Consider the following 16,211-nt stretch of genomic DNA (forward strand, 5'->3'; position numbering starts at 1 on the left):
AGTAGTGAAGTGAAGTGAGCAACACCCCTCAGACTGACTGGGACTGGGGTACATGGACTTGTCACAATGATCATCTTCTGGAGCAAAATAGAATTAATTACTAGACCCGAAGCTTGGAACCAGCGGTGACATGAGCGCGCCAAATGGGCAAAGGGCAAATCTCCTGTCGTGTCCGCGCTTCGCTGCGCTGCTTTGTGCTGTGAGATGCGGCGAACGGCCAAATTCTTGGGTAGTGGGGCTGGCTTCAGGGCTCCAAAGGCACCAGAACCAGCACCAGAAGTTAGAACACCACGGGCAGTCATCCCAGTTTGACAGGGCGGACTTGGTCTTGGGCCTTGAGTCTTTGGGCTGCAGGGGCTGGGTCCCAGGGAGACGGAGACGCAGGAGCCCTGGAAGACTTAGCGTATGTACCCAGCAAGTACTTCTGCAGGGGTATCCTTCTCTGTCTCTGGTCCCCTGTAAGCCACTGGAAGACGCCCACGGGGATGTGTCTCGAGCAAAACGCCATGGACTGACGGTTGGGTTCGAGCTTAATTGTTGGGTGCGAATCTGGATGGAGCTGGAAAACAAACCAAGCCAAACCAAATGCTAATGCTAAAGCGAATAGTGCCGTCCGTAACTGCACCCCGGTATTTCCGCTGTGGCTAAGCGCATGTCCGAGTGTTCCCTTTCGTCAAAAGTCCTGTCTTCCATGGACACATCATTCTGTTGTTTCGAAACTGGCTTATGCGTGCAAAACATCACCAACCTGAAATACGGTCAACTGACTTCCATGTTATCGCATTGGCTGCATCAAACAGCACTAACCCGCACAGCCGCTGCAAAGGACAGGACAACAGCGACAGGTTTAGGAGGCGGTGAACGCAATACAGTGAGCAATGAGCAACGGCCCCCGGGGACTCGTCACACGGAAATCATCCCCGGGGTCGCCTCAGCCTGGCTGTGGAGCGATAATGTTACTAGGGAAGACTTCCCGGAAGGGGACCACACCTCTCATCCTCTTGGTGACGGGCAGAAAGTAATGAGATTCCAGCGGAGCCGACTTCCATCAGTCACTCAGTCAGCACCACCAATTGTCATAGCACATGGCATGCCATGCCATGGGCCGTTGTTCCAGCCTTGGCGTTGCGGCGTGCGATTTCGATGCGGCGCCTAATGACGTCGATTTGGGTAGAACAGAATCAGATATCAGTCCAGTGCCTGCTGTGATAGGAGTTGCGATGTTTTTGTTGTCTCTTTCATAGGTAGGTTGTTATTGTCGTCCCCCACGTTCTCAGCCAGCTCACCCCGTCAGTCGTAGGCAGGCGTAGGCATCCGCCCATCTTACATGGTATTTTCCTTGAATAGCATGCTGGTTCTGATGATGTGTTATTCGCTTGGTGTTTCTTTGTTCTTTTCTCACACCCACCGCCGGCCATTTGTTCCGGAAAGTCTGGAGCAAACATCTTATGCCGTACCTTCTAGCTCCTGTGGTGTTTTCCAGAACGATGGAGCACATAGTCAGCAGACGACTTCCATGCATGAGGGAGTCATTCGGGATCTGCCTGCATTGCCAGCAATGTTGAGACACCGCAGCCTTGTCATACCTCAACCATGTTTCACTGCCCACTGCATACGAGCTCGAGAATGACGCGTAGGACAAGGACAAATTAAGTATCACGTTCTGATCGGTGTGCAAGCCAAAGTTACCGGGATACTGACCAAGAGCTCGATTGTGATATCTTTAGATATTGCGAAAACGAGCTGCAACTCCAAACGTATCTTGTGCTTGTCACGAGGTCAAACTTACACAGGAGATTCCACCTCGGAAGACGGAGCAGAAGTTCCTTTTTGCATATCAGTCGGCCGAGAAGGGCACGACTAGGCCGAAAAGCCTAGGTATAAGTGATGCCAAGGTCGTAGGAATCTGTATGTAGAATGTCGAACCTACTTCGTGACCGATACGGACATCATCCCCAGTCGAGCAGGGCCTTTCACCTTGGAAATTGCAAGGTTCCCTGACAGCGGCTCTCGTGAAAGCTTCCCTGCAGGCAAGGACAAATTGGAAATCTCAACATGTTGCAACCAAAAGTTTTCAAGCCTGACTGGCATAGGCGTGTCGTCCATCTGTCAGACACGTGGCTGACGTTGATGGTCCTGTACTAAAAATTTTGAATTTAGAGTCATATATGTCGGTCTGCCGCATCACCATCGAAAATTTTCCCCAGCTGCATTAACGTCATACAAGCCAGGCGCCAATAGAAACACACGACATATTTCTCTGAAGTGGAAGCCCTCTTTGACATCCCCGGAGCCCCATAAAGTAGGGTTAATAGAAGGGAGCCACCCACGGGTGAGCGAGCAAGGGATTAAACAATTGAGGTGCGAGATTTTGATCAGGAACCCGAGACATTGTCACCGCCATGCTACACCGGACCCTTCGCCTACTGCTGGCACGTGGAGTAGCTGCTGCGGCGCGTAAGCCACACATTGTGAGCCCAGGACGGAAGACGAAACTGGCGGTGTTGGGCTTGAAAATGCTGCAATCAATGCAGCGGTTTCAAGTCAGGGCTCTGAACCTTGAAGCTGTAGGGTACAGTCTCCCAAAGGCCCACGTCAATATCTGTAGCAAATGGATCTGACTCGACTTTGAGCTCGTCAGTCAAATTGGCCCACTCGCACCCAACCCGCTGGGCCGTAAGCCCCGAGTAGCAAAGACTGCCGGGAGTGCAACCGACTCCACAGATACAATTTAGATCGTCTTTAATTACGGATAGTCTGCAAGCAGCTTCGAATGCTGGATGCGATCCTCTCGGGAGTCGCCCTTTTGCTGCAATCGTGCCTGCCCCCCGTACACCGAATGTCGGCATTGAGTCTTGAGACAAGGCTCGGGGCTGTACACTACCGACCCGGGGAGATGCAAAGCGAAGCCTATGGAGGCAAGGCAAGGGCATCTTGACTTGTCAACTTTGTGCCAGCTCGCAGTCAAGGTCTGACTCTGTCTTGTGTCACAAAGGAAGTGGCTAAATCTAGGCCTGGGTCCCCCACTCGAAGCTCGCGGCTCCTTGTCACGGAAGCGGTATAGCACTGTATCACTCGCCTGTTTCACACGCGCCCGCGGCTCCTTTTGATATGTATGCATGATGTGCAGTAGGTGATTGAAAATAGACTCCAATGGTTACCGACGACGTGGACGCTTTCATCCGCCTGCCGAGTAGGTGTCAGATCCGCCTTGCATAGATGCAAGTCAAAATGTTGGAGTCATTTCGTCGGTGAAGCCTGAGACAATCCTGACATTTTATTTTTTTTTTCTTTCCCCGATAGTTTCACAGCTCTCGACCACCACCCAGATTGAACAACCTCGGCTTCGCTCAAATGGTCGTCGCCCGCATAAGAATAAGGTGTCTCGTCAGGCGTGGGTGAGTCGTGGGTGAGTTGCACATCCATTGTCGTCATAGTCGAGCCTGGCGCTTCTCAGCATCCAATAGCATTGGGTGCCTTTTCCATTTTGAATCCCTGTGAAGTCCCGGAAGGTCTTCCTGGCTTCCGGCTTCGCTGAAGTGGATGCAGGGCAGTTTGCCGGTACAGCTAGGCACGCCGCGGGAGGTCTCGTGCTACCAGAAGACTACTTTTCTTGGAGCCTGTCGCATGGCGCCCCGCTCAAGGGGAGAAGCCGAGTGGCCACAAGAAAAGAGCCGGGCGAGCTGGCCTCAGGGGAAAAAGGGGGCGGCGGACAAGCGACCCGGTGGGCTGGGTTGATCTGATGCATCTCGTCGATTGTACAAATGAGGTAGTCTCGGTAAAGAAGCCTCCCTTGTCGTTAGACTACGCAATGACAGATGGACTAGACACCCCCGCCTGTCCAAGGGAAAAAAAAGTGAGGCAGGCAAGAAAGAGAAGGATGAGGAGCAGAAAAACCGAGTAGGGTGTGTTTCAGAAAAGCCGTGTGTGGGCGATGTCAAACCCAGCAGGCCGGGTGGCCCGATCCAAACGAATCGCTGAAGGCAGGGAGGGCCAGATACGATGTAATGTCTTGGAATTCGCTATGAAGTATCGCACATCCATCCATTATAGCGATGGTGCACGTTTAAACCACCGACATGCAGCATCTGCATATGTGTGTGTATGTATGTATGTATGTATGTATGTATGTATGCTGTTATGTATGCAGCCATATTGGAAGCATCTGCACGACGGTTGAAAACGCTCTGACATCTTGGGCGTTGGTTGCAGCTGTTTATTGACGCCGCTTTCGGACCAACACCAAGTTTGTGTGTCCCGTCCTGTATGCGGTATGTACAACGGCGGGCTTGTGTGTTGGAGGATTGTAGATTGTTCCCTCAATCATGGAAGAAATGAGAGGATCCATCCGTCATCTCGTGTTGATTGCCATGACCCCGCAAGCCTTTCGGCGTCGACCGTACCGTCAGCTTCGAGAGAGAGAGCGCACGCACCCTCTGAATTTCTTGACTTGGTTCCGGGGATCTCAAGTGCCCTTGTCCCGGTACGGTTATGGTCGTGGACAGAAGCTGAACCTGTCGCAAGGCAAGGGAGAGAGGAGAGAGTGGGAAAACCTAGGCAAAACAAGGGGGTCTGACCGCTGTTCGCCCCGGTTCTTGATAGAAATTCTCGAAGGTTTCGAAAAGGGGGCCAGGGTATGAATTTAGCGTGGGTTTGCGAACTCGAACGTGCGGGTGGGAAAAAAAGGAAGAGGGTGGATGGATGGGATTGGAGGGGGATACCTCAGGTAGACAAGGTCACGACAGGAGGGGTGATTTTAGTGAGGCTGGAGGAAGAGCCAGTAATTTCAAATTTTCTCTCTCTCTTTTCTTTTGGGCTCTTTGACTGTCTGTGACCGACCTGTGTTGACAATTGCTTTTTGTTACTGGGTATCATCCGCTGTGTAAGGATCTAGACTGAATTGTACAGCAGAGGGTGACGGCGGCTCTGGGTCCCGTGATTTGCATATCCATCTCCATGAACGGGGAAGCATCCTTTGACGATCCGGACGAATTGGATCTGGACCGTCCATCCCTTTCGACCGCAAGCAGAAGTTACAGATCCTACGTTAACTCTCGTAGTGGTAGCGGCAGTGGTAGTGAATAAACTCGAGCAACTCTAACCGCGACACCACAACATAACACGACACGACATGACAAATTGATGATGATGCTGATGAGGGGAAAGTATCAGACTATCATGTGATGATACAGAGACTGGTCATAATTACTCTTGTCTCTGGTTGTCGTTGTTGTCGTTGTCGCTGTCCTCTCCACTATCACTCCTTGTTTTATGAGGAATTATCACCAATAACTCACAGACAAGTTACAAGCTGAGTCGAGATAGTGGAACCTCCCTCCTCTACGCACGCGGGTAAAGCAAATTTCTGGCCGGTTTAGTCATGACTAGACAAAAGCTTAAGCAACAATCAACAAGATTATTACCCAGTAGAGTGTCGTCCACATCCTCCCTCTATAACAAGAATGAAACCCAACTCACTCACTGTAGTTTTAGAGCCTGAAAAAGCCAGCCCTTACACTCGGCCCCGCTTACTCGTTATCCGTCATGGTGATCGCTTGGCACCGTTGCGTTGATGACGTCCGTTCGCTCTGAGATGAGGCCGCATTGACTTTGTTGCGATACGATATGAGGGTTACATACACTCAACTTTGAGTTTTGCATGTTTTATTAGCTATTGTGGGCTAGAGATTTACAGTGCCTAGCGCTCTGCGATGTTCACAGATTGGCCACTCCAACATTGAATCTCATCTCACTGTTGATCTGGTAGTACATAGAAAAATGGACAAGGGCTGATCCAGATCACTGGGTCATCCTCCTTTTTTTCTTCTTTTAACATTTCTTGGGGACGGCCTAGGAAAAGTCCAGCCCAAACATAATCTCCCGTCTGCAGCCTTGTTCACTAACCTGACTTCCCGTCTACGCCGCATAGTACAAAAGCAAATACTAAACACTAATAAAATATGTTAATAACATCTTGCCGTTCGTACGGTGTAAAAAACCAGGTTGTTTGTCGGATGATGTTTTGAACTCGGTGAACGTAAATAACCTCACCGACTTAGACCAGCCTAGACCTCGCTCAACAGAACAACTCACTCACAGCATTCATATTACATTACATTACACTTCCACTCTCACCACAAACGAGGCCTGCTTCATTACCCTTACCCTACTGCTACTCCCCAACTCAGATCCCCTGCTCGCCTCTGCCCTGTCTGTCTTGCCTTGGTCTTGTTCCAGGCCCCTTGCTGTCGATCCATTCCTGAGCACCCCATGCTATTTTCTACTGCCTTGGCTTTGACTCAGATGCCTTGCCTTACCTTACCCTGCCCTAGCAGGCCACTGTATTGTACTACCTATTCTTTGCTGCCAGACCAACAGCCCAAAATCATCACCAACAGCGGTTGGATCTCACCGGCTCCCCGCATAAAACAACAACACCATGACTGAGAGCCGACGTTGCACAGCAGGGGCTCTCTTCTCATAGCCTACGGGCGTGCATGAGCGTGTTCGCTTAGGGAGCCAGGGGGAACATATCCTCAGTGTTGCGATGCTCACGCTCTCATGCTGCGGGCGGCGGTGACAATATTGCATTGTTACAGTCCCAAGACGAAAACGAGTTCTCCTCCTCCTCAGTTCACCTGCTTGCATGGCTGAGTGATTCGTCACTTCTCGCTTCAATCATGCAGTCTCGCGTGCAAAGAGAAAAGAGTCGTCAGAATACGTGACATCCTGGTCGTGAAGCCCATTAATCCTAGGGCTCAGACACGGCACAGTCTCGCAGCCTACTTACATCCTTGACAAGTGAGTGAGCAGCCCGGGCTTCGCGGGATGTATGTATGTATGCATGCATGCATCCGTACATATCTCCATCTGCAACTATATACATACACGGAAAATTGGTGGCTTTGTCAGAACTCATATGAGCGCCCTCAAAGTTCGCTTCCCGTCTTATTCTGCTGTTGTCAACATGGTTCTCCTGGGAATCCTTGGCTCAGTAAGACCAGCCTGTTCCGTTTATGACCCTGAGACTTACATGCTTCTTGTTGTGATTGGCAGGTCAGGCATAGGTATAGTAGTATTCACCACCCTCTCCTATATGGTTCCTTGGTGACAGATCACTAATACAGACCAGTCAGTGCTTAATGAAATTGGACGGGAATAAAATGTTTCATTTCTTTGATGTGCTGAAACATGGTCCCTCACATATCAAGCTTAAAACACCCTATGCTCAACCTCTTGGGTCAAGACCTAATCAACTCGTAAGTCGTCCTCTCAGGAGACGACACCGAAACCCGAGCACGGAAATAAAAGCCGCCTTATTCCATGTTACACAAGGATTTGGATACGACTTCGCAGTGAAGTATACGTATTTACAAGGATCGTTTACTATTTTCAGCCCTTAAAGGATCTTCCCCCAAACGGATCTCACTTCTCGGTATGCATCCAACCGAATCGAGAAACCGGGCCAAGGGATATTCGAGCCCCGTGCCTTCTAATCTGACGTATCTCAAAGTCTCACTTATCGGTGAGGATGGTTCTTGTCTCGCGGTTTCGACTGCAAGGTTGTAGAATAGCAGGGTTGAAACGCGAATGTCAAAGGAACAAATGTTGATATTCCTACGGATGCCAAACTAACACGGCACGTTCGCTTGGGTACACCATCCGGACGTATTATCTCGAAACATATCTGGCAACGTGCTACCTACTGAGTTATATTATTCCCGGGAAGCGTTTCTTTCTGAGGCGAAACTTCAAGGGTCTGCATGGCTCGGTTGAGCGTAAGCAGGCAGCCTAGATATCTAGGAATGGAATCACAGTAGCGTTGTATGCTGACCGCAAGTGATAGTGGTGAGTTGATGTTCATGCCGTCTCGCATGTTTATATACCCGATAATTCCGGAGACAGGATTCGTTGTCATGTGCGGTAAGCACAGGTGCAAGTTCTTGTCAGCCCCCAACTTGATTGCCAATATTGGTTATGGATTCAGCTCCCATCTCATATGAGAGGATCCGAGTTGGTTGCCTGTTGTGAGAGTACAACTCCCCTTTAGGTGATGTGACCGTTCGAGCGTCCCGATACCGCGGTTCGGGAAATGCAAGAGGGAGGCAAAGTTGTACTCGAATTGTATATTGATCATGGAGATCTCTTGTTGGTGTTGTCACGGGCCGATTACAGCCAGCCAAGTACCGTATAAGTCTGTAAGGTTATCATAGTTTAACTTGACAACCACATGTTGCCTCTAACAAAGAGCGTGTGGCTTGATTGTGATACGCCTCATGGTAATAGCCGTTACTGAAACATGAGCAGTTGATTGGTATAGATAATAAGCGCGATACAGGCAAACGGTGAGTGATGCGAGGTGATGATGCTGGGGTGACGGGATCTCCAAAGTCAATCGCAAGCTACGGCCAACTCAATAGCCCTTTTCCCTCATTCTCAGTCTTATCCTCACACTTGTAGTCTCGTCTCGTCTGGCAACATCGAGCTGACACTAATCGACACCAACAAGTCATTAAGAACCCCTGCCTGTGTAACCCGAAGCTCTGTGCAGCCATGAACTGACTAACCCATGCAAGGCGCCCATGCATTTTTGAGGCTGAAGGGTTGGCATGTGAGCAGACTGGTTCGACTATTGATGCAAGTCGTTAGTATTGTGCTGTATTGTGAGGCAGGCCTTTGTTGTCGAGTCTGTCCAAGTACCTCTCAAGTCTCACAACTTACAGGCTCTGAGTCGCGCATGACAGTTCACGCCATGAGTTGACAAAAGTGTCACGGAGCATTTCAAGCGAGAGTGACGAGTAATGGACTAATGCTGATGTGATGCTACTTAATATTTCCCAGGTTTAATGGTGATACCGTGGTATCATGAATTGGATGGCAGTGTTATCTTGCTCATGATCAGTTCGCCGATACTTACTACAAATGGCCAGGACTGATATCAACCTTGAGAGGTTATGGCTACCATTACCACTTTACTCGATAACAGAGGACAGACACTCGATTTATTGATGGATTGTTATTCAAAGCAATGTCAATGTACTAAGGTTTTTTTTTGGGAAGGTTTTTGTTATGATCAAGCTATAAGTGATTGTTATATAGAGCACTGTAGAAATAGAGCCTGAGGAGTATATATTCACACAGTGCACTAGAAACTCAGGACCCAGGCATCCGTCATTAGTTGGGCACCATCCTCCGACTCTGACTCCGAGGTTACGACATCGCAACTTTTCCTCTCTTTCCAACCAACGAAACTCAACCCCAAACAAACCCCAGGAGAGCCACATTTCTTCAGCTCTCCCTAGCAACGACAGCCGAGGATCCCGTTCCATTTCGCACGCCTATTCTCCGATTTGCTACCCGTACCACGTTGACGTCTTCCCCACCACTCACACGCATCATCCACTTTCCGAGCTTTCGCAATGGCTGGCAAGAAGGGTGACAACAGCAAGAAGGTAGCGGGCAACGCTCGCAAGGCCGAGGCCGCCGCCCAGAAGCAGGCCGCAAACGACGCCCGTCAAGAAGCTGCCGAGGAGGAGAAGTGGAACAAGGGCGCCAAGAACAACTCCAAGAAGTGAGTGCTGATGTCGCTTGAGGGCGCAGCTCTGAGTTGCTGACAGCGCATATAGGGAAGCTCAAGCAGCCAAGGCTGCTGAGGCTGAGAAGAAGAAGGCCGAGAAAGCTGCTCTGCAGGCTGAAGACGACGCCAACACCCCCGGAAAGGCCCCCAAGAAGTCCAAGGCTCCAGTTAAGAAGTCGCGCGGTCTTGATCTTGCGCAGCTCGATGGTGACGATAAGCCTTCTGCTATCAGCGCATCCGGCATCGACAACGCTCTCGACGCTCTGGCTCTGACAAGCGGCAAGGACGACAAGGTCGACCGACATCCCGAACGCCGATACCCCGCCGCATATGCCAAGTACGAAGAGCGACGACTGGAAGAGATGAAGAAGGACGGCAGCGGTGTCGGTTTGCGCCTGGATCAGAGGAAGACCAGAATCAGGAAGGAGTTCGAGAAGCACCCCGACAACCCTTTCAACCAGGTCACGGCTTCGTATAACGCTACGAGGGACGACGTGGCCACGATCAGGGCACAGGAGAAGGCCAAGATCGAGCAGCGCCTCGGACACTAATCTGGACTTTGTTTCTTTTATTGGCATTGCGGGATACCATCATGAGAAGAAGACATACATGCATGGTTGAGGGTTCAAAAGTTTCATGACGGAGTACTTGCTTGGGAATAGACCATGGCTTGCATCTTACGAAGATCAAGGTGCTGCTACGAATTACGATTATGAGTCTATAGGAAGGTACTCAGAAAAAAGGATTTGAATAGACAAATGCTTCTCATTCAATTTTTCCGGCGTTGTGATATCACAATTACCTTACCCCACTGGCATGAGATGACCCCGCGGTTAGCCCATGGCAGAATCTGCACAACTGTAGGGTAGTGGAAGGTATCATGACCTGATCTAAAGCTGTCATGATACGTGTTACAGCGTGCCTATATTTCCTAAAGATCCCATAAATACCGGGGATTAGATCTCCGTGAGCCAGTGTTCTTCGCAATAATAATGATGATGCTATCTTGATTTACACCTGTATTTGGTTCACGACTTGGAGCGCATGAATACACCCCACCATGTTGTTAGCTGTACGCCTTCACCGCCTGCCAGATAGCCTCCAAGAGCTCTCAAGCTTGGAGATCTAACAACGACAAACAAATGCGACACGGTCTCCAAACCAATTCAATTCCCTACACCTAGACTCCTGATATAATACAACTCCACGATACACAGCATCTCGATACGCGATTGCGTCTGTGACACCAATGCCGCCCTTCAATAATATGAGCGCATTGCCATCGCTGCGCAAACAACAGCTCCTTTCAGAATTGTTTGTTCTCTACCAAGATACACCAGAAAGTAATGTGTTAACATGTAAACATAGCTCTGGACTCAAGCAAGCATGCCCTGAGGGCATATTTGTTAGTCTCACCCCAGGCGATGCCACGCTCTGGTCTGGTGTTCTCTTCGTTCGCAAAGGTAATAAACACTCGCGTACTTCCTCGACTCCAGGCCTTTATCTATGATGCTGATCTTGTGATTCTTATAGGCCCCTATTGCCCTGCTATACTCAGATTTCAAATATCATTCCCCGACTCGTATCCCCAACTCCCACCTCTCGTCGTCTTCTCAACAGACATGTTCCATCCTCTCATCACACCCTTAACAACATACATGTACACAACCGACATCCAAGAAAGCGGCACAGTGAGTGCGTCGGATCAAGAACGGCTACCACCAGGAGGCTTCAGCTTGCGCCATGGATTCCCGGACTGGTTTGGACGAGGACGACGGAGTGTGGTGGAAGCGAAACAAGCGCCTGTAACGAGTCCTGGTGCGACTAGTAACTCGACAACATCAGCAGCTCCATCATCAGGAACGCCCTCGTATATACGCACCGGGAAAAAGAGTGTTTCGGCTTATGAAGTTCTACACTACATCCGCAGTGCCTTTGATACAGAAGAAGTTCTCGACTCGGTACCCCTCGCAGCGGCAGGAAACCCAGGAGCTTGGAACGCATGGAGAACGTACCGCAAAGCAACGGGGAAGCTGGTGGAAGATACAACTGCGGAGGAAGAGCAGAAGGAACAAGAGCAAAGCGAGCACAGGCCAGAGAGCGTAAAATCGGGGTCATCTACGGCTACACCAAGACGACCTGGAGAATGGAATTGGGATGGAGTCTGGGAGGATAGAGTCAAGAAGAACGTTTCTGCAAGTTTGTCAGAGCCTGTCCTCTATGGAGACACCAAGAATTCAGATGACCTGGTAAGTCTTCTGCCGCTATTATGGCCACCTCCCCAAGGAGCTCTACTAATTCTGTACCTATAGATCAAGTTTCTTGCAATGGAGGACACTGATATAGATTCGGTGAAGGAGAACCTACGCCGGACACTTGGGCAAGCTACATAAACTTCAACTTGACTTGCCAGGGTCCCTATCTGTTTTAGTCTCCGGTGTTTTCGACTTCTTTAGATGCGGCCTTGCAGTTGTGCCTTAGGTAGCTGCTGCTCAAGGGCATTGTTTTCGACATCAGGGCAGTAACTCTGCACCTCTTGTCTTATAGCATAGCATGATCTTCCGTTTTACTATGTTCGCTCTAATAGCAAGAGCAACTCTGATACCCCTAAGAACCCTCCCGAACTTGCTTTATGCTTCGTTCGCCTCCAGTAGTTGAATCTCAACCAAGAATGTTCATCACAACAACAACAACGTCTTCCTCCTCATTATATGCATAAAGCATGCTAGTGTTGCATCTCAAAACTTTGATCATTCTCAACATTCTTGCAATCTTACATTACTTACCGCATCGTATAAGTTCCTTGACCAGAACGAAACAGTCACCATCGTTGACCATAAACTATAGGAGACTCGCAAAGGCCCAAATAAAAGGCCCACCGATTCCATTTCACTACTTAAAAGAACCAGAGTTACACATTATCGTGAAGGACCAGTCTCATCCGCCATTACAATATACATCACGATGTCGAACCCAAGTGACGAAGATCTGCCCTACTGGGGCACTTGCGCCTCTGATCCCAGCTTTGTCTACGAAAAGCCGAGTCCTTTGAGAATTGTGAAAGCTAACGAGAACATGTATAAGCGGCATACGGCAAATCAATCTAACCAAGATAGCTCTAAACACAGGCGGTCAATTCAAGGGGACGGGTCTCTTACAGTCGCCAAGAGGCGCAAGATCAACCCAGGACAAGCAGATGCAGACAAAGAAAACTCAAGATGGCCACATGATGACCCGGGTATGGGAGAACAAGGCAGTCGAACCTTGCGCGAAGCCAAATGCTAGGTGCAGAGTGATGGTAGTCCACCCCTACGCTTGGGGGTCACGCCCTCACCCCAGCTATCAGTCAGGAAGACGAGACAGACGCGCCCACAGCCCGGGGGCCAATTGGGACAAGGCCACCCATTTTCCACCTCGACATCAAGTGAATTGCCTGGGGCGTATGATCTGCGGCGTCCAGTCAAGGTCCGCCCACCTCTGACCAATATATATGACAGGGCTTTTATGTCCAATGCAGAGTTACCGCTGGCGCTTCATGCAACAAGCCGAGAAGAGGAGTCACCACTATTCAGAAGAAGTCCACCTGTGGCACTGACCGAGTCCTTCAAGACACTGCCTTGGCCAAGGCTAGAACGTTGGTCAACACCACAGATTACCATCACACCCGAGGCCACCGCCATCGAAGAAGGTTGCCATAGATTTTGGGTGGCTATCGAGGTCTCAGTCAGACGTTGGTCTGAAAGTGCGATGAAATGTCAACCAGGGGCCTGTCAGGAGCGGCCAGCTCTGTTCACGGATCTTGCTGGCTTGACGCAACGTGACCAAGAGAGTACGCATGAAGGCCCCTTCCTTGAACAAACAGGTACTGACGGCATACATAGCAGGGGATATTGACGATGATGGTGGTCTCAACGATTTGGACGTCCAAATTCTGCCAACGGAAGAATCCTCGGTTATTCGCATTCTTCAGGAACAGCCCTTTCCCATGTAAGTACACAAACGAACGAGATTGCCATACTGGCCAAGGCGCACGCTGATTCACGGGAATAGTCACCGCTTGGACCCCGGATCAAGCATCTTTCTTCTAGCTCAAGTGCAGGTCCGTGTCTCAAAGGGTATGCGGCGATGCAGACAGAAGTCTTCACGGTTAGAATCGGACGACCTGATAGAAGCGCTTAAGGAGGAGTTGGGTGATTCTACAGTGAGCTACATGACCGTGCGGCTGTCATATCGAAATTCGGCGTTTCCCATGTGTCAAGATATGGGAATTGTGGAGGACGACATGTTCAGCATGCACAGCAAGATTGAGACGGTAGCCACAGCCTCCGTGAAACTCCACAATGCCATGTCGCTTTGGTCTCCTCCTCCGGTTTCAAGATCCAACCCACTATTGCCACTGGTAGAGAGACACTGGAGGGCCACGAACGCCAGGAAGGTAATGGCGCAAGTTGCTGCAGCAAAATACGGCTCCAAGGATTCAGAGCAAACGTACTGTTTGCAACAGAAGCATTCAGAAAAAACTGGTTATAGCACACATGTCAAGCCCGCTTGGAATCATAGCCCTACGCCTCGGATTCCTCTCAGAAAGGCAAGCCTTCAACGAGGCTGTACCGAGGGCGATCTCGATGATAGAGAAACGCACTCTCAATCTCATCAGAGATTGAGACAAGGGTCATCCAGATGTGGTAGCTATGCATCAAGCTACTTGTCGAGGCAGAGTCGTGAAGGTCTGCCAGGGCCGAGAACCATTAGGGGCGCGGGGGTGAACAATTCGGCCCATACACGACCGAAAGAAGAACACACCCGAGATGGAAGTGATATTCCTGCTACTCGAAACCGAAGAACCATTTCTGGCAAATCTGACAGCAGCACGTTGTGGAAGAGGCGGTCACTCGGCGCTGACACCCTTAGGGGCTTATTCCCTTTGATGGCGGGTTTGTCCATAACGACAAGGGAGCGGGAAGTGGAGGAGCCCCGAGCAGCATCGCCAGCGCGTAGCAGAGGCAAAAAGGATGCAAGCAGATGGGGATGGGCGGCATGGTTTTAGACTGACCCAGGTAGTAGACGAAATGGAGAAACCGTACACGTAGTGAGATTCGAATGCTTTTTGTTGGATTGTCTACGAAGAAAGGGGTATTGCTACCTTGTCTAAAGTTCGTCTTTCCAGGGGATAGAAATCTGAGCACCCTTTCGCGCAACAGTCAAGGCAGCTGCTCGATTAGCTGCCGCGACAGCTGCTTCAATATTAAATTGGCCATCTTTGGCGGCTACAACGGCCAGGGCGTAAGAACCAACAAAGGTATCACCCGCGGCTGTGGTGTCCACTACGGTCGTCTTAGTCGCCGGAAGCAATGCGCTCTGGCCTTGTTTATTGACGAAATAGACACCACGGCCTCCAAGGGTGATGATGACATTATGGACTCCGCGATCAATGAAGACACGGCCAATGCGGTCCAAGCCTTGAAGGTCATCAAGCTCAGACTCAGCACAATCTGCAAGAATGGCGGCCTCGGTCTCATTAACAACGAGATGGGCCAGCCCATCGTAGGCATCCATAGGCAAGGGCTGAGCCGGTGCTGGGTTGAGAAGGACAGGAACACCATCCTTTTTGGCAGCTTTCAAAGCTTGCATGACAGTATCGAAAGGAATTTCGAGCTGCATGATCAGAAGGTCAGGACGGGGGCCAGGGAGGGTCTCAAACTCAGCAGGCCGAAGAGAGTGATTGGCTTCAGGAGACAAGATAATACGGTTCTGGCCAGAGGGCTCATCCACAATGATGATAGCTAGGCCAGACTTCTGGTCTTGGCGGATGGCTACAGAATCGACAGCAACGCCAAAGGAGCGAAGGCTGTCAAGCAGGAGGGTGCCATAAGGATCGGCGCCAACAGCACCCACCATAGAGACGACAGCCGAAGGATTGGACAGGTCCGAGTCTCGAGAGAGCTTGCCACAAGCAACAGCTTGATTAGCGCCCTTACCGCCTGGCGAAGTGTTGAAATGGTTTGAGGTGAGGGTTTCACCAGGAAGGGGATGATGTGGGACATAGGAAACGAGATCCATGTTGAGAGAGCCCAGGATGGTGATGTGTGGAGTGCTAGCGTGAGAAGCCATCGTAGAGGTGGGTTGGAAGAGATTTGCTGAACGGGTTATTGCGGCTGAATCGAGGCTGGTGTTCCTTTCGCAATATGATGCTGTCTGTGTGTAGTTGAGGATGTAGTATCCGTACTCCGTAGTTGAATTGTCACGTCAGGGGTGAGTATCAACAGCCGAAAGCCGATGGCCCGCGTGTCTGTAGCGTCAGAGAGAGGCCGAGCGCAAAAGCAATGATTGAAACAAGTCTGTTTATTTGCTTTTCTCGGCGTTTGCGCACAAGGATTCGTTGGTAACGCCGCAAACTTTAGATGGTTTGTTCACAATATTGACACGTTCAGTTTGCGGTGAAGAAGTTGTCAACTTGAGTTGCTATTGTCGAGACCCGAGTCATGTGGAAAAGATGGATCCCGCCTGCCCGAGGAGGGTTAGAGAGCTGGGGGCATGTGCAAGTGGAAGGTGAAAGTTATCAAGTTTGGTGTGGGGTTGTTTTGTCCTGCCTTCCTTGTCCCTAATAAAGCCTTCGTTTATAGATGGGGCAGCT

At 50.2% G+C, this 16,211-nt stretch overlaps 9 protein-coding genes across 9 annotated transcripts; 6 read left to right on the forward strand and 3 right to left on the reverse strand.

Annotated features, from left to right (window-relative positions):
- Positions 1 to 298: 298 nt before the first annotated feature.
- FOXG_19830 (uncharacterized protein) lies at positions 299 to 508 on the reverse strand (the record flags this gene model as incomplete). The annotated part of the gene is made up of 1 exon (XM_018400107.1): positions 299 to 508. One exon carries the CDS (start codon positions 506 to 508, stop codon positions 299 to 301), a length of 210 nt encoding a protein of 69 aa, XP_018245425.1.
- An 819-nt stretch (positions 509 to 1,327) lies between these two features.
- Positions 1,328 to 1,630, forward strand: FOXG_19831 (uncharacterized protein; the record flags this gene model as incomplete). Its single annotated transcript, XM_018400108.1, has 1 exon — positions 1,328 to 1,630. One exon carries the CDS (start codon positions 1,328 to 1,330, stop codon positions 1,628 to 1,630), a length of 303 nt encoding a protein of 100 aa, XP_018245426.1.
- Positions 1,631 to 2,212: 582 nt separating this feature from the next.
- Positions 2,213 to 3,981, forward strand: FOXG_08563 (uncharacterized protein; the record flags this gene model as incomplete). Its single annotated transcript, XM_018387561.1, has 6 exons — positions 2,213 to 2,572; positions 2,634 to 2,676; positions 3,148 to 3,193; positions 3,304 to 3,398; positions 3,504 to 3,724; positions 3,819 to 3,981. The coding sequence occupies exons 1-6, from the start codon at positions 2,403 to 2,405 to the stop codon at positions 3,979 to 3,981; spliced, it is 738 nt and encodes a 245-aa protein (XP_018245427.1). The 5' UTR covers positions 2,213 to 2,402.
- A 4,531-nt stretch (positions 3,982 to 8,512) lies between these two features.
- Positions 8,513 to 8,739, reverse strand: FOXG_19832 (uncharacterized protein; the record flags this gene model as incomplete). The annotated part of the gene is made up of 2 exons (XM_018400109.1): positions 8,513 to 8,629; positions 8,722 to 8,739. The coding sequence occupies 2 exons, from the start codon at positions 8,737 to 8,739 to the stop codon at positions 8,513 to 8,515; spliced, it is 135 nt and encodes a 44-aa protein (XP_018245428.1).
- A 304-nt stretch (positions 8,740 to 9,043) lies between these two features.
- On the forward strand, positions 9,044 to 10,389 carry FOXG_08564 (uncharacterized protein). Its single transcript, XM_018387562.1, has 2 exons — positions 9,044 to 9,571; positions 9,627 to 10,389. The coding sequence occupies exons 1-2, from the start codon at positions 9,420 to 9,422 to the stop codon at positions 10,126 to 10,128; spliced, it is 654 nt and encodes a 217-aa protein (XP_018245429.1). The 5' UTR covers positions 9,044 to 9,419; the 3' UTR covers positions 10,129 to 10,389.
- A 309-nt stretch (positions 10,390 to 10,698) lies between these two features.
- FOXG_08565 (uncharacterized protein) lies at positions 10,699 to 12,193 on the forward strand. Its single transcript, XM_018387563.1, has 4 exons — positions 10,699 to 10,891; positions 10,946 to 11,040; positions 11,111 to 11,826; positions 11,890 to 12,193. The coding sequence occupies exons 1-4, from the start codon at positions 10,827 to 10,829 to the stop codon at positions 11,968 to 11,970; spliced, it is 957 nt and encodes a 318-aa protein (XP_018245430.1). The 5' UTR covers positions 10,699 to 10,826; the 3' UTR covers positions 11,971 to 12,193.
- A 220-nt stretch (positions 12,194 to 12,413) lies between these two features.
- On the reverse strand, positions 12,414 to 16,172 carry FOXG_08568 (ribokinase). The gene has a single exon (XM_018387566.1). The coding sequence runs from the start codon at positions 15,686 to 15,688 to the stop codon at positions 14,726 to 14,728; it is 963 nt and encodes a 320-aa protein (XP_018245431.1). The 5' UTR covers positions 15,689 to 16,172; the 3' UTR covers positions 12,414 to 14,725.
- On the forward strand, positions 12,542 to 12,862 carry FOXG_08566 (uncharacterized protein; the record flags this gene model as incomplete). The annotated part of the gene is made up of 1 exon (XM_018387564.1): positions 12,542 to 12,862. One exon carries the CDS (start codon positions 12,542 to 12,544, stop codon positions 12,860 to 12,862), a length of 321 nt encoding a protein of 106 aa, XP_018245432.1.
- Positions 13,082 to 14,624, forward strand: FOXG_08567 (uncharacterized protein; the record flags this gene model as incomplete). Its single annotated transcript, XM_018387565.1, has 3 exons — positions 13,082 to 13,406; positions 13,459 to 13,564; positions 13,628 to 14,624. 3 exons carry the CDS (start codon positions 13,082 to 13,084, stop codon positions 14,622 to 14,624), a joined length of 1,428 nt encoding a protein of 475 aa, XP_018245433.1.
- Positions 16,173 to 16,211: the final 39 nt, after the last annotated feature.

Source organism: Fusarium oxysporum, chromosome 2 (assembly GCF_000149955.1).
Source record: "Fusarium oxysporum f. sp. lycopersici 4287 chromosome 2, whole genome shotgun sequence".
Classification (NCBI taxonomy): Eukaryota; Fungi; Ascomycota; class Sordariomycetes; order Hypocreales; family Nectriaceae; genus Fusarium; species Fusarium oxysporum.